This window comes from Lepidothrix coronata, unplaced genomic scaffold (genome assembly GCF_001604755.1).
Source record: "Lepidothrix coronata isolate B3197 unplaced genomic scaffold, Lepidothrix_coronata-1.0 Scaffold152, whole genome shotgun sequence".
Lineage (NCBI taxonomy): Eukaryota > Metazoa > Chordata > Aves > Passeriformes > Pipridae > Lepidothrix > Lepidothrix coronata.
The window spans coordinates 2,684,601-2,698,472 of NW_016690332.1; the positions used below are offsets into that span (position 1 = coordinate 2,684,601).

The window sequence follows — 13,872 nt, forward strand, 5'->3', positions numbered from 1 at the left end:
CAATTGCATTGTGTTAGGGCACGTCCACAGCTTTCTTCCCAGAAAGGTGTCTGCAATAACATCACAGTCAGATCTCAGCTACATGAGTTGCTACTTTTTCAAGTAGAGATTGGGTGGGGGTGGGGAGCGTGAGTGTGTCTGTGGAGGTCAATTAAGAAAGCAAGCAGCAGCCTTTTGCGTCACTGACAAAAATATACTTCTGATAACAAACTGTGATCTGCAAAGCCAGAGCAGGTTACTTTTTCCAGGTTTAATGGGTGCTCCTTCCACTGTCACACGCTTTCTCCTCACCTTTATTCTCCCCCCCCCAAGCAAATTATGGAGAACATATCTCCCATTCTTTTTTATTTGCTAGCATGTAGGCTGAAATATCTTAAACAGGAATATGAAGGTTTTACAGATCTTTTAAATATGAAGCAATAAAATAGTAAATCCCAAAATGAGCTTTCCTTTCAAATATTTTAGCTGTCAATCTGTAAAACTAACTTTCAAACTCCAGATTTGCTCCTGAATAAAAGGACCACCTGCAGACAATTTCTGAGAACTTAATCTCTCAAAAACTTGACTTCTTCTTAGAGCTACAATTGGGAAATTTTTGAGAAGGCACTGTATGATGGCGAAGAAACAAAAATCCATTCCTTCCATTGGCTACAAATAACAAAAACATACAAAGACTCTTAGTACTTAATCTGTTACGTAACTACTTTGATAAAAAATATTTTATTAGGTTTCTATCAGTAACATGGGATTATTAGAAAACTGCTTCTGTAGATGTAGCTTTATGGAGGACAATCATCATGAGCTCCTACAGCCATCTGAAGCCAGTAGTCCAGATTCCTAAAAATTACAAAGTTGTACAAGTTCTCTCCTCCTTTGTGGAAACCGTGTTCACTTTCTCTCCAGGAAACAGGGCTGTCTGCAAAGCCATGCACAGTTAAGGTCAGCCAGTAAGCCAGTTTTGGTTCACCAAAATAGCAACTGCAAGCAAGAAGACAAGATAATCAATAATTATAATGGAATAGACAGCACATTCAAATATACAGTATAAAGTAAAACAATCAAAGACACATTTCAGTGAAAATTTATTAACAGTTAAAAACCCCTCTTTAGTACACAATAAATAAGCTCAAAAGAAAATATTCTATCAGGAAATGAAGGAAAAAATGAGGAAATGAAGTAAGATTGACTCTCTTCATTGTTCCTACCATACTTTTAGACATGGCAAACCTGCAAGTTATAGCAATTAGAAAAAGTTCCAAGTTGTGAAGTACCAGTTCTGAATTTCCTACAGCATGCACTGCTTTTCAGAAAATAGAACATTCAATGAGAACAATTGCTATCAGAGAAAAAAAGACATCAGAGGAAGAAACATGGTCAGGCTATGCTTGACACAAATCCTTTCACCACTAGAAAGGAAACAGATTATAAATAATCAGAGCCAGACATTATCCACTGCTCTTAAGTAGAGAATAAAAGCCAAGGAAATTTGTGTTCCAACCCTTGCCTAGGGAGGCTTTCTGCACAAGATTTGGAAACTGCTCAAAGAATAATGATCATATTCCAGCTAAAGCAACAGCATTATTGTCACAAGTCAGTGCTGCAATCAGTAGCCACCAGGCACTTCAAGCATTGTCTCACACATGGAGCAAGGAGCTTCCAAAATTTACTGCCAGTAGCACTAGTATAGAATACGACAGATTCCACACACATTCATGACACACTAATATAAGGTACTTTGATACTGAATTAGAACTGCAGCTACCCCATTCATCATTATCCAGTGTCCTACATTACAACACTTGATTAAAAAAACTCACTATAATCTATTGTAGTGGTGTAATAACCTTGAAGTACCTTGTGATACTCTTTTTGGTTTCATAAAGGGATTTCAATTATATTTTCCATCACTAGTTAAAAATACTAAATCAGACGTGTTTGATTCTCACAGATGGGAAATTTTAAAAATGTAGTAGCTCAGTACAGCCACAGTTTCTTGGAAATTCAGATGAAAAACAAAGTCACGACTAGAATACAGGGCAAGCACTTTCAAATTTGAAGTATCCAAAATTGTTTATTACGTTTTTAATACTGATGTTTAGCATAAAAAGCTCACTTCCTAATTAAAAAGAAAGTCTTCATTTTATATATTTCACTATTTATCTCCAACAGCACTACTGAAAATTATTTAAAAGTGATTTCAAAAATTAAAAAGTTTTAAAGTACAAATGTTTTAGTAATGTGCTCCTGTTAGCCCTTACCACAGCTGCTCCAATAACTGAATTATCTTCTCAGGAATTATAAAACCTGTGATTGTGCACAAGAAAGCTTTTTCCACCACTGTGTTGGGCTCAGGACAGCAGTAGGTTGATAAGAAGCTAGACGAATTGTTGTCTCTGGAAAAAAACCAAACAACAAAGCAACTAAAATAAATATACTTTAAATATTTTATAGGAAGTCTTAGTAATCAAAACTAGTATCAAACAAGTAGTCTCTGTATATCACTTAAATTAATGCCAAAGCAACTAAAGACCAAGCAATTTATACAAAAGATCTCACGGTCCTGTGCGTTAACCCCGGTAAAGCTCCCAAACGCCACAGGGCTGCTTGTTCACTCACACCCCCCCAGTGCAATGGGGGAGAGAACAGAAAGGGTAAAAGGGAGAAAATGCATGGGTTGAGATAAAGACAATTTAATAAGTAAAGGAAAAGTTGCACGTGAAAGCAAAGCATGCTAAGGAATCAATTTACTCCTTCCCATCGGCAGGCACGATATGTAGCCATCTCCGGGGAAAGCAGGGCTTCATTGTGTCTAACCGTGACTCGGGAAGACACATGCTGTAACTCTGAACACTTCCCACTCTTCCTCCCCCCAGCTTTTATTGCCAAGCATGTCACCATATGGTGTGGGATATCCCTCTGGTCAGCTGGGGTCTGTGGTCGTGGCTGTGTTCTCTCCCAGCCCTCTGCCCACCCCCAGTCTCCTCACTGGCAGGGCTGTACGAGAAACAGAAAAAGCCTTGACGCTGTGTAAGCCCTGCTCAGCAATAGCTAAAACATCCCCGTGTTACCAACACTCTCGGTCACAAAACCAAAACACAGCACCACACCAGTTACTATGAGGAAAATTAACTCTATTCCAGCCCAAAACAGTACATATGGGCACCCCTAAAAAACATAGATAAGTCATTCAAGACTTAAAACATTTATCAGCATAATAGCCTTTCTACTTACAGAAATGTGCCTTAATTATTATTCAACTATTTGTCAAAATAAATTGTGCCTTTCCTTACTTAAAATGTATTTAAAGATCAAAGAAATTCCGATACTTACAAGCTAACTTGATTCAAGACAGCACCCAGCCATTCAAAGAGTTCCTCTGTACTGCAGGACTCCTCCGGCTTTCCTTGTAGGTCATTACTTTGTAACACTGGACACTGCAAGTCCCTTAATGTGCTGAATGTTATTTTTGGCTTCAGGGCCCGTATTTGGTTTTTTGAGAAGTATGACATCAGTGTTGATCCCTCTGCACCTTAACAACACAGTACCATAAACAGCTGTTATGAAACTATGAAACAAAACAAGCACTGAATACATTAAACCTTTCTATATATATACAAAAAAATGCTGTGTAAAACAGCTTTCGTGCTGTTATCTTGCCCAAAGTCATAGAATCTTCAGCTTCCTTATCTTCTCTGACATAAATATTAGTGGAAGATTCAGAACTCAGTACAGCTCAGTAAATTTACTATTTAACTAACAAGCACAAATTTTCCAACAGAAAGTTCAAACAGAATCAACTGGGTAAGTAATAAAATTAACCCATTAGAAAGAGGAACTCAAGGATGTTCCTGAAAAGGAACACATGCAACAGAGCAGGAACATCATCCCAGAACACTGTTTTCCCTGAATAATGCAAAAGTGAGCAGGTGACTGGAGGTTTAAGAACAGATTTATCAATGATGCGAAGAGGAATTCTAAGATAGTCTGGGGCACAGAGACTGAAGGGAGAAGAAAGGGGAGAAGGTAGAGAAATCAGACCGCGTCACAAATCTTTACTAGAAGAATAAAAAAACCCAAACAACAATGCTAAGTCTTCAAATGCAGTATGGCTGTAAAAGTTAAATGCACCTTGATGGACTTGTGGGAAAGTACTAGTAAGAGATCCAAACTAGCAGGTAAAATTCTAAAATCCTAACCTAAACTAAAAAACTAACCTAAGCAGACATACTGTAAATTCAGAGATATTAACCACCTTGATTTTGACACAGTAAGGTAACTGACATGGAATCAATTCTCCTAAATTTCAAATTCCATTTCAAATATGTGTGCTACTTTCATAAAGTAACAAGGGGTCTCTAGGAGAACAACGTTTGAATACCACAGAAAAGGCACGTATGAACAGAAGAAATTCAAGAACAGGATAGTTAACTGCAGAATACAATATCTAAGACTTGCTGTCAAAAGATATAAACTGCTTAAACTCCCTCAGCCATATTTATATCATCAAGGAGAATCATTTGGGGGAATAGAAAAAGGAAGATTAAGCTGATCCTTTTTAGTCATCCTTCAAAAAAAGGCTTTCTAAGTACCAAAGGGCACAGTGACAAAGACAGGTAGCCACCAAATTCTTGTTTTTATATAGATATATTTAAGACTGAAGTGTGCCAGAGCAGATGATCTTCCTTCAGCCTATACTTCCTATTGGAAATTGTTAGACTAATAGGTTCAAGGAACATAAAATATCACCCTAGAATTCTTTGTAAAATATAAAAAATCATACATTTTAAATACCTGCTGCGTGTCGGAGCCTCAGCTATAGCCCTAACTTCAGGAAATTTCAAAGACTACAGTCAAGGCCCCAACTGAACAATTCCTCTAGCCTACAGCATAACTTTCCATGTCAATGACAACCAGGCACATCGTCAAAGCAGTTTGAAGGCCAGCGAATTTCATCCAATAAACATGTAAAACTGTCACAGAAATTACAGCAATAGAAAACAGAAAAGATTGTTTTGCCTCTGTCATCAAAGACATGAGACACTCCATATTCCCTTTTTCTGTTCCTCTTGGTGCTGACACCACTATGTGGGAAAAAAGGGTATGAAAACAAAAAATCCTGCAGTGCTGGCCATAGCAAGAAACACCAGTTATCAGCAGAAAGGCTGAAAACAGAATGTTCACAGAGGACATGATTCTCTTGACAAAATACAGCCCTCTTTTATCCTTCCAGCAGAATCTACACCATGTCTCATGTCTATTAATCAAAATCTATAAAAGTTTTATTTTTGTCAGTACTAAGGAACTAATAGTCTTTCATGCATTATGAGTGCAAGATTCTTGCACAGAAAGGCATTGAGATTTAACTCCAAACTCATGAAATGATTGACCTGACTTGTTTCGGAGATGTAAGAAAGTGAGGAAAAGAAATGCTGTTCTTCCTGAACACTGTTAACATGGGCAGCAACAAACACAGGAGACATATCTCTGCCCAGGGTCAATAAATCCAAGCATGAAGATATGCCACCTTTAGTTGGATTTATGTCACCATTTACGGTTGCAACCACCTTCACTATGACTCTTTCTTGAAGACTACAAGGACATGAATTGCAAACCTTTAAACAATTACTGTATGACAAACAAGGAAGGATCATTGTCATATGTTTAGTTCTTAAAAAGGGGGAGGCGAAACATGAAGGACTAAAGTGAAACATGGGACACTCCTAAAGGAGCTTGTAAGCAGCTTTCATTTCTCAGGTAAGTTAACTCTCAGACTTGAAGAGCCAGGAAAAATGTAAAGAGGAGATGGGAAAACATTCTCAGGAACATTTCTGATATCTGTTCTTACTAGTGTGGAGACTCAAAGCAGAACAACACTAAAAGCTATACATCTATGACGAAGAAAAACATTTTTGACAGTACAGACACCTGCAGTTTTCATCAATTCTATGCAAATGCTATATATCCCTACATACAGCCTGTTCTGAAGCAATACAAACAACTGAGAACTTTGAAAAATGACCCTCAGAGGAAGAACAATACTTAAGTCCCGGAAGAAAAAATAATGTAATTAGAAAACAGTAGATAAACAAATACTAGAAGACGATTTGAAATAGTATAATTTCTTGTAACAATCTCTTACTCAGCTCCAACCTCAAACAAGTGCTTGAGAATAAAGTGATAAAGCAGCAGACTGTGTGTTTCAGTGCATACAGCACAGAAATAGGGACTCTGTAATGTCCTATAACTCATGATGAAATCAAAGTTCCCCGTCTCAAGTATATGACCAGATACGTTACTTATGTGGACTAATAAAAAAAACTCAAAAAATGTGTATTAATAATGATTATGTACGTCAGACATTTCTAAAGAAGAGGCAGCACCATCAAATAGGAAAATTTTGCCAGAAAGCCTGGGCAACATAAAGAAAAGGAAATGAAGTAACTAATATATCTCCTATGAATTACTGTTGTGTTCCTGAACTGAAATGTTCTGTGTGTAGTAAATAACACCCTCCCCACAACAAATAAACAAAACAAACAAAAAATCCCACCCAAACACATTTTAATCTAACTTTTCCTTCCACTAAAAAAGCATATGGACAATCACTAGAAAAGAACCGTAAACTAAAAATATTTGGACTTCACGTCAGTTACATCCTAGTTTTACATTTAGTTCTTATTACCTGTATTATACCAAGCCAGTAGAAAGTCAAATTCTAAAGGTTTCTTTTCTTTCAAGGCCCAGAGCACTCTGTTATGTTTCTTGCTCTCAGGGTGAAAGCCAGCATCGGTCAAGTCGATAGTGATAACTGCAGAAAATGTACAAAAGCAACTGGTACTCAACTAAAATAAATTTTATTATTAAATTAATTAAGAACTAGAAGAACACAAAGAAACCAAAGAATATCAAATACATCTTTACAAAGTATTTGATTATGCAAATATGACTCCCCACTATGTACATAAATATTCAACTCCTGCTGTCCTTGTTTTGATATAATCTGGAACTGCCTTCCAGGGACTGGAGGGACAGATTCCTTTTGAAATGACACTGACAGAAGGCCTTAAAAATATCTTCGTAATTACGAAAGCTATTAGCAGTAAAAAAAAAGAAAGCTAGAATTTCTAACAATAAAAGCCATGTAGACAGCAATGACACTTTTTCAACAGGTTGGTTTTTTATTAGGCAAATTGGTCCATGGCTAAATTACGTATATTTTTCAAACAGAAATTTTGTGATACATTTTACTTCACAAACTGAATGGTAAAACCACGTCCCATTTTGCCAAAATACTTACTAGACATAACCAGTTTCCCCTTCTAAAGTTTTCATGTAACTACCTGCAAGTAGTAGTAGTTATCAAGTACTGCAAGTTCCAAAACATTTGAGATGGCATAGTGTTCATGTTGGTTATTTATTTTTATTTAACAAAAATCACACTCAAGATGTCTCCCCTGCAGTTGTTAAAAAATTACAGCATTTTCCAAGTACTCGGTATGTGGAGATTACCATTTTAAATGTATCAAACATAATACAGTCCTCCCTTTCAAGCAAGCAGTCTTGGGTGAGGCTCTTCACTGATTTTTTTTTTTTTGTACAGTGCACAAATTTTAAGCTCTACCTTAATCAGTTTAGTATTTTTCTATTTAAATCAGAAGGCATGGATACTATGCACAGCATACAAAAATTCTTGAGTCCTACATCGCTCCAGTATAAACAACACAATAAAAACTCTGAAATTAAAGATTTTATAGATTACTGAAATGGTCACATATTTGTTTCCTTATAGCTGCTTTATTATTTAGGAAAAAAGTAATTTTTCTTTTCAGACATTCCTTGTATTTGCACGTGGAAAAAGATGACCTAGACAATAACTAATTTCAATAAAAGGGAAGTTTCAACATTGCTGGTTCAACACCCTAATAAGGTGCTTCTGAAATAAGCACTGTTAATATAAACAATACTTACTGTATCTCATTGCTTTTTTGCCAGAGTACCGAGAAGGGCGACCTTGCAGTCCAAGTTCCTCATAAGTATCCTTATCCACTGATAGAATTAGTTTTCCTATAAACAAAACAAACTTTAATAGAAATAATCTTCTACTTGGTTCCCTTTGAAGTCTTCAGAGAACCATATACCTTTTACAACGTTAGCTTTGGACCAATGGCATTACTAATGCAACGCGGACTCCTTAGTTCCAGTTAAATGGATTACCAGATTAATCTTTAAAAAAAAAGTTATAACTCAATTACTGTTTTTTATCAAAGAGGTCTTATGAAGTAGAATAAGGAAAGTGTAATATTATTCCTGATACAGTCCTAGCTTTTTTGTTGTACTACTTAGTTCATTGCCTCAATCTTTCCTCCACTTGTTCCCTAGCACTTGCTGTGTCAATAGCTGAGTGATACATTACACAAGGGCCAGATTTAGTGAACACACATGCACTGCTCAACTAAATAAATGAAAGTAGTTCTTCAACCTCCAGCAGGACTACTCACATTGAATAAATTATACCTGTTAGTGATGAGCAACTATGTGCTGGAACAAGTCCACTCCTATGTTCATAAACCAAATCTGGCAGCTGCTGCTTGGTACAGAATTTCACACAACAGCTCTCTGCTACAGTCTTTGGGTTCTACTGTACAAGTAAAAGTATAGCACAGAATACAAACAAATCAGGTTGTCGCTGAAGAGTTCACACAGTGACACCACCAGGAACTGTAACACTGTCTCTGCATTAATTGTGCATACCTTGTAATAACTGTATCAAACAAACTCAACACCACTATCAAGTATCCATTTTGCTAGGAATGGGTTAACAGACACATAAAATAATTCTTCTGAAGAATCTGAATTACTTATGCCCTCATGGGCACCTGTCATATTACAGTGACTTAGGCTAGAGGGCTGACAGACCAACTTGTATTTCTATAATATCTGAAATACTGTTAAACAGAAATAAGACAATGTATTTGAAGCCCAAAATAGCTTCGTTTTCTCTGCATGTAAAATTCTACCTGAGATGTGTGATGTTTTATCATGTTTAGTCATAAAATGTGATACAACTGAAACAGACTTTTAACGGGTTACATAATTCTTAAGGAATCACGGAATCATCGTAGAATGATTTGGGTTGGAAGGCACATTAAAGATCATCCAGTTCCAAGTCCCTGCCATGGGCAGGGACACCTTCCACTAGACCAGGTTGCTCAAAGACACATCCAGCCTGGCCTTGAACACTTCCAGGGATGGGGCAGCCACAACTTCTCTTGGCAACCCATTTCAGTGTCTCACCACCCTCGCAGTAAAGAGTTTCTTCCTAATATCTAATCTAAACCTACTCTCAGTTTGAAGCCATTCTCCCTTGTCCTCTCTCTACATGCCCTTCTAAAAATTTCCTCTCTGGCTCTCTTGCAGGCTCCCTTTAGGTACTGGAAGGTGCTCTAAGGTCTCTCCAGAGCCTTCCCTCTCCAGGGTGAACAACCCCAACTCTCTCACCCTCTCCTCATAGGAGATCATCTTCATGGCCCTCCTCTGGACTCACTCCAGTAGGTCCATATCTTTCCTGTGCTGGGAACCCCACAGCTGGATGAAGTACCCAAGGTGGGGTCTCACAAGAATAAACACCTAATATTTAAAAAATGCTCCTAAGCAGTGCTGATGACTTTCTGTTTTGGCACAAATTCTGTCTTAAAGATCAGTAGGAAACAAGAAGTTGGAATGCAATGTTTTCACAAAAATAACCCTCTGTAGCAATTCAATCATGATTGAAGCATTGACAATTTGACTATACATAAGCAAAGCTGATTTTAAATTTCCTTTATATTAAATAATTTAACCACATGAATGAAGAACAAAACTGAAATTAATATTTTTCCAATTCAATCTTATTTCTAATAAAGTTAGCAAGTACAGTAAGCCTTATTTTTCAGTTTACATCATCCCAAATAAAAAGAAAAAACCCAACAGACCACAATTGATACATATTACCAAAAACAAAACAGACCCCCATACCATTTGGTAGTAGAGCTGCAGTATTATCTTGATCAATTTTTGTATTATAGGTAAGGGCGTAGCATGAACCTTTAACAGCAAAGCAGAAAACCATGAGATTACACAGTTTTTAAAGACAGACATGACAATATAAGCAATTCACCCCAAGATAACCAAACATTGCAAATACCATTTGAATCACTCTAAACCCCTGTGTTTTCATCAAGTAACTTTCTTCCACCTTCTCAAGCAAAACAGCATTGTTATTATTTTTATAAGCCTTGGACTGGCAACATTTTAAAGGACCTATAATATGGATAACATTAACAATATGCACCAATATGAAAACACTTCCTTTTGTTTCACCTGTGACTCTCCCCACTCGGTGTACAGAAACCCCTTTTTTTTTCCAGACACATTCCTATTATCAGATCACACAAAGACAAGAGGGAAGACACATTACTAAATATATTTTGTAGCATTATCTAACTAAATAGTTTTTGTTTTTAAAACAGAAGTATCAGATTCTGGGAACTCTGCACACAAATGTCATATTGCTTCCAGAAAACTACTGGCATAAAAGAACATTAATGAGATTAAAGGAAGTAAGAAAAGAGTCCTGCATTTAGCAAGTAATGGATCTCTTGTTGCCCTATTTCATCTGTTCTCCTCTCTTTTCCCTGTAAAGTTTTTTTCTTTCTCCCTGGCTATCAGCTGAAGGTTACAATAGGTATCATAAGCCAAAGAAGTGGGCCCTGCAAGATGAAAACAATGTAGTCTGAGTATACAACAGCAAGTTGGTTGGGCAGAGGCTGTATCTTTCTTCATATCCTCTTTACTCCTACTGTGTAAGGATGAGCTGCTGCAGCTCCATTAGCACAAAACAAAAAAAAATAAGGGAGCATATTTTTTCTCTTGCCTGCTGTGTAACACAGCTACCACAGCTCTTCGTTGAGGTATGAAGGAATGAGAATGGGAGAAGGGAGCCGATTTCTACAGGAATCTGCATAAAGATAAGTTGTGGAAGAAACAGGTGTGAGGACACATGGAAGCCCTCTTGATATCTGGCTTGCAGAATTAAGACAGAATAGGGAGAAATTAATAAGCAACATTCATAGGAGTTTTGGACCCAGTGGGTGTAAACAAATGCTGACATACCACAAAGCAGAAAAAAGCAAATAAAGAAATTCATGCAGAATTTGCTTAGTACTTTTCCTTCCCTTCCTTTAAAATATTTTTCAGAATAAAAAATAATAAATGGATTTTACTGTGCTATGAAAAAAATACACTATTACTGCGTCCGTCATGTTCTGATTTCCTCCTTACCTTTCTTCACAAAAGCATCAATGAATTCATGAGCGACCAATTCATGAATGGATAAATTCCTCACCAGGTAGTACTCTCCAATATCTGCAATTGTGCTTTTCAGCACTTCAGGTAGCAGGGCACATTCCGGGATCAAAAAAGATACCTATTAGGAACATATTTGTAATGTAAATCCTATGTAAAAATCTGTTCTGGAAAAAAATCCAAACAAATAAAAAACAAGGAATAAAAAAAAAACCCCACCCTCAACTTTTCAGACATCAGTATATTATACCAAAATGAGGAAAAAGGTAATACGAGGTGATTGTCTTCAAAATGTATCCATTTGTGTAAAGTCTCAAGGTACACCCAATACATTATTTGGGTTTTTTTCTTGCATTTTATATGCTACACAACAGTATTTTACGTGTTATGTAAAGATATGACTGCACACAGCATGAGTTAACAGAAGATCTCATTTCACATCATTATACATTTAGCTTAATGTCACACTGGAACACTTCCTTCAGACCTTGCTGCCCCATTTGTTGAAGCAGTTGTAACTAAATAGGTAGGCTAAGCATTTATGTAATCTTACTGGAAAAGCAAAGACCAAAGCAGAATTAGTTTTGAATCAATACATTCTCCTCTGTAGAATACTTTAGAGGCCAGAAGAGCAAACACACCACCAGAACAAGGCTTACAATTTTCAAATAAAAGTCACGAGACATACAGTAAGGCTACACCTTCTGTAGCAGCCTTCTAATTTAACATAGGAAACTGATTTTCAACAGGGATCAGCACCCAGCTTTTCTTAATAAACTCAGTATTCAGTCCTTTGGTCCAATTGCCTATCTTTAATTTACTTTTGGCTTAAAACCTTTCTGGTACGTGTTCCATACTCAAAAGAACCCTTCAGTCCAGCAGATCAGAGAAAATAAGGTTATTACATGGGCAAGTATGAAGCTTCTCAAGCAGCATAAAGGTCTGTCCCCTTGCTCCTTCCTCCATCCCTCAATAAACTTCTTTCCCAAAGCTCTTCGAGAACAGATACATATCTCCCTTGGCATGGATGTAGAAGAGAAGCAGGGCTTCTGACAGATAGGCTGCCTGCCACACCAGTAGAAAGCTTTCTAATTAGCTGCTAAGAAACATTACTAAGGAATTTCAGGAGGAATTTTTTCACAAAAAGGGTTATTAGACATTGGAATGGGCCACCCAGGGAAGCCACAAAGTCACCATCACCTGAGGTGTTTAAGGAAAGACTGGAGTGAGTGCAGTAGTCTAATTGACATGGTGGTGTTAGGCCATAAACACATACAATAAAGGACTCTGATGATCTGAGAGGTCTTTTCCAACCTAACTGATTCTGTGATTCTTTGAAACCGCAAGAGGGTCTGACTGGAACTTACAACAGTCAAAGACACGAGAGCAAGCTGCCAAAACTGGACTTCCCAACACTGAGGTGTCCAAAACAATGGAGCAGTTGACCATTGCATCACATGACACTTTGGCAGAAGGAAGGACAAAATGCGAGAGGGCTTTCAGGTTGCCACCTGCAGCCAGGCTTCAGCCAAGGCCTCCCTCTCTGCTGAGGGAGCCCCTCAGCCCCTCCCTGCTTGGACTGGGAATCTGTGGGTGCCGCTCCCCGTGGGACTTGCTGGGTAGTGCTGACAAAGCGCTATTACTTCTTCCACTGGCTCATCCTCTTCTCCTCCTTCTATAGATTGGACTCGATGACCTTAGAGATCTTTTCCAACCTAATTGATTCTGCGATTCCTCGTGCCAGCGCCGTCTTTCACTCTTTGAGGCCCTGCGCGAGACCACAAACCCAGCGGGGGCTAATTTCCCCCCTTCCCCCCAAAAAAAAGAGGCACCCGGGCCACTTCTGGCACGGACCGAGGGACCCTCCAGAACACGCAGCCTGGCGCGAGTGAAGCACCAGCGACGCGCCCCTGGGAGCGGCTGGCCGGCAGAACCTCCAGAGGGGAGAGAGGATCCCTCAGCCCCGCCGAGGCGGCCCGGGAGCGCCCGGCAGCTCCTTTCCCCTGCTCCCTCCCTCAGGATGCTCAGGACCGCCCCGCCCCGCCCCGCCGGGCTCGCGCCATCCCGCGCCACTCACGCGGCAGCTGTAGGCGTGGTCCCGCACGTGCGCCGCGTGCCGCGAGCGCGGGTGCCGCGCGTGGCCCTTCTCGCACACCAGCAGGTGCCGCGGCGCCCGCGCGAGCTGTGCCGGCATCTTCCCAAATCCTGCCGCTCCTTCTTCCTCCCCCCCCTCCTCCTCCTCTGCCGACCGGGAGCGGCCGGGCGCCTGCAGGAGGGCGGGGAAGGGGCCGTGCCGTGAGGTCACGTCCGCCGGCTGCGGCGGCGCAGCTGCTTCCGCCGTGGAGTCCGCGGGCTGCGGGCACCCTGCCCGTGTCCTCCCTCCGCATGTGGGCGATCGGGGCTCTCGGTCCCCGCGGGGCCCGAAAAGCCCCGGCACCGGTCGGGCAGCGACACCCGCACGGCTGCATGTGCAGCCGCGGTAGTGAGCGATGGTTAAAGCATGTGCGTGTCAGCGCCCAGAGGGAGCTC

The 13,872-nt window shown here is 39.5% G+C and overlaps 1 protein-coding gene across 3 annotated transcripts; it reads right to left on the reverse strand.

The window, feature by feature from the left end:
• Positions 1-681: 681 nt before the first annotated feature.
• Positions 682-13,603, reverse strand: RPP40 (ribonuclease P/MRP subunit p40). 3 transcript variants are annotated; one of them, XM_017828747.1, is made up of 8 exons: positions 13,421-13,601; positions 11,320-11,464; positions 10,015-10,083; positions 7,969-8,064; positions 6,683-6,808; positions 3,331-3,529; positions 2,259-2,393; positions 682-978 (listed from the first exon to the last, which is right to left on the reverse strand). In XM_017828747.1, the coding sequence occupies exons 1-8, from the start codon at positions 13,535-13,537 to the stop codon at positions 780-782; spliced, it is 1,086 nt and encodes a 361-aa protein (XP_017684236.1). In that variant the 5' UTR covers positions 13,538-13,601; the 3' UTR covers positions 682-779. The 3 variants fall into 3 exon arrangements, with proteins under 3 accessions (XP_017684236.1, XP_017684237.1, XP_017684238.1); XM_017828748.1 differs by lacking the exon at positions 13,421-13,601 and adding an exon at positions 12,711-12,938; XM_017828749.1 differs by lacking the exon at positions 10,015-10,083 and having other exon boundaries at positions 13,421-13,603.
• Positions 13,604-13,872: the final 269 nt, after the last annotated feature.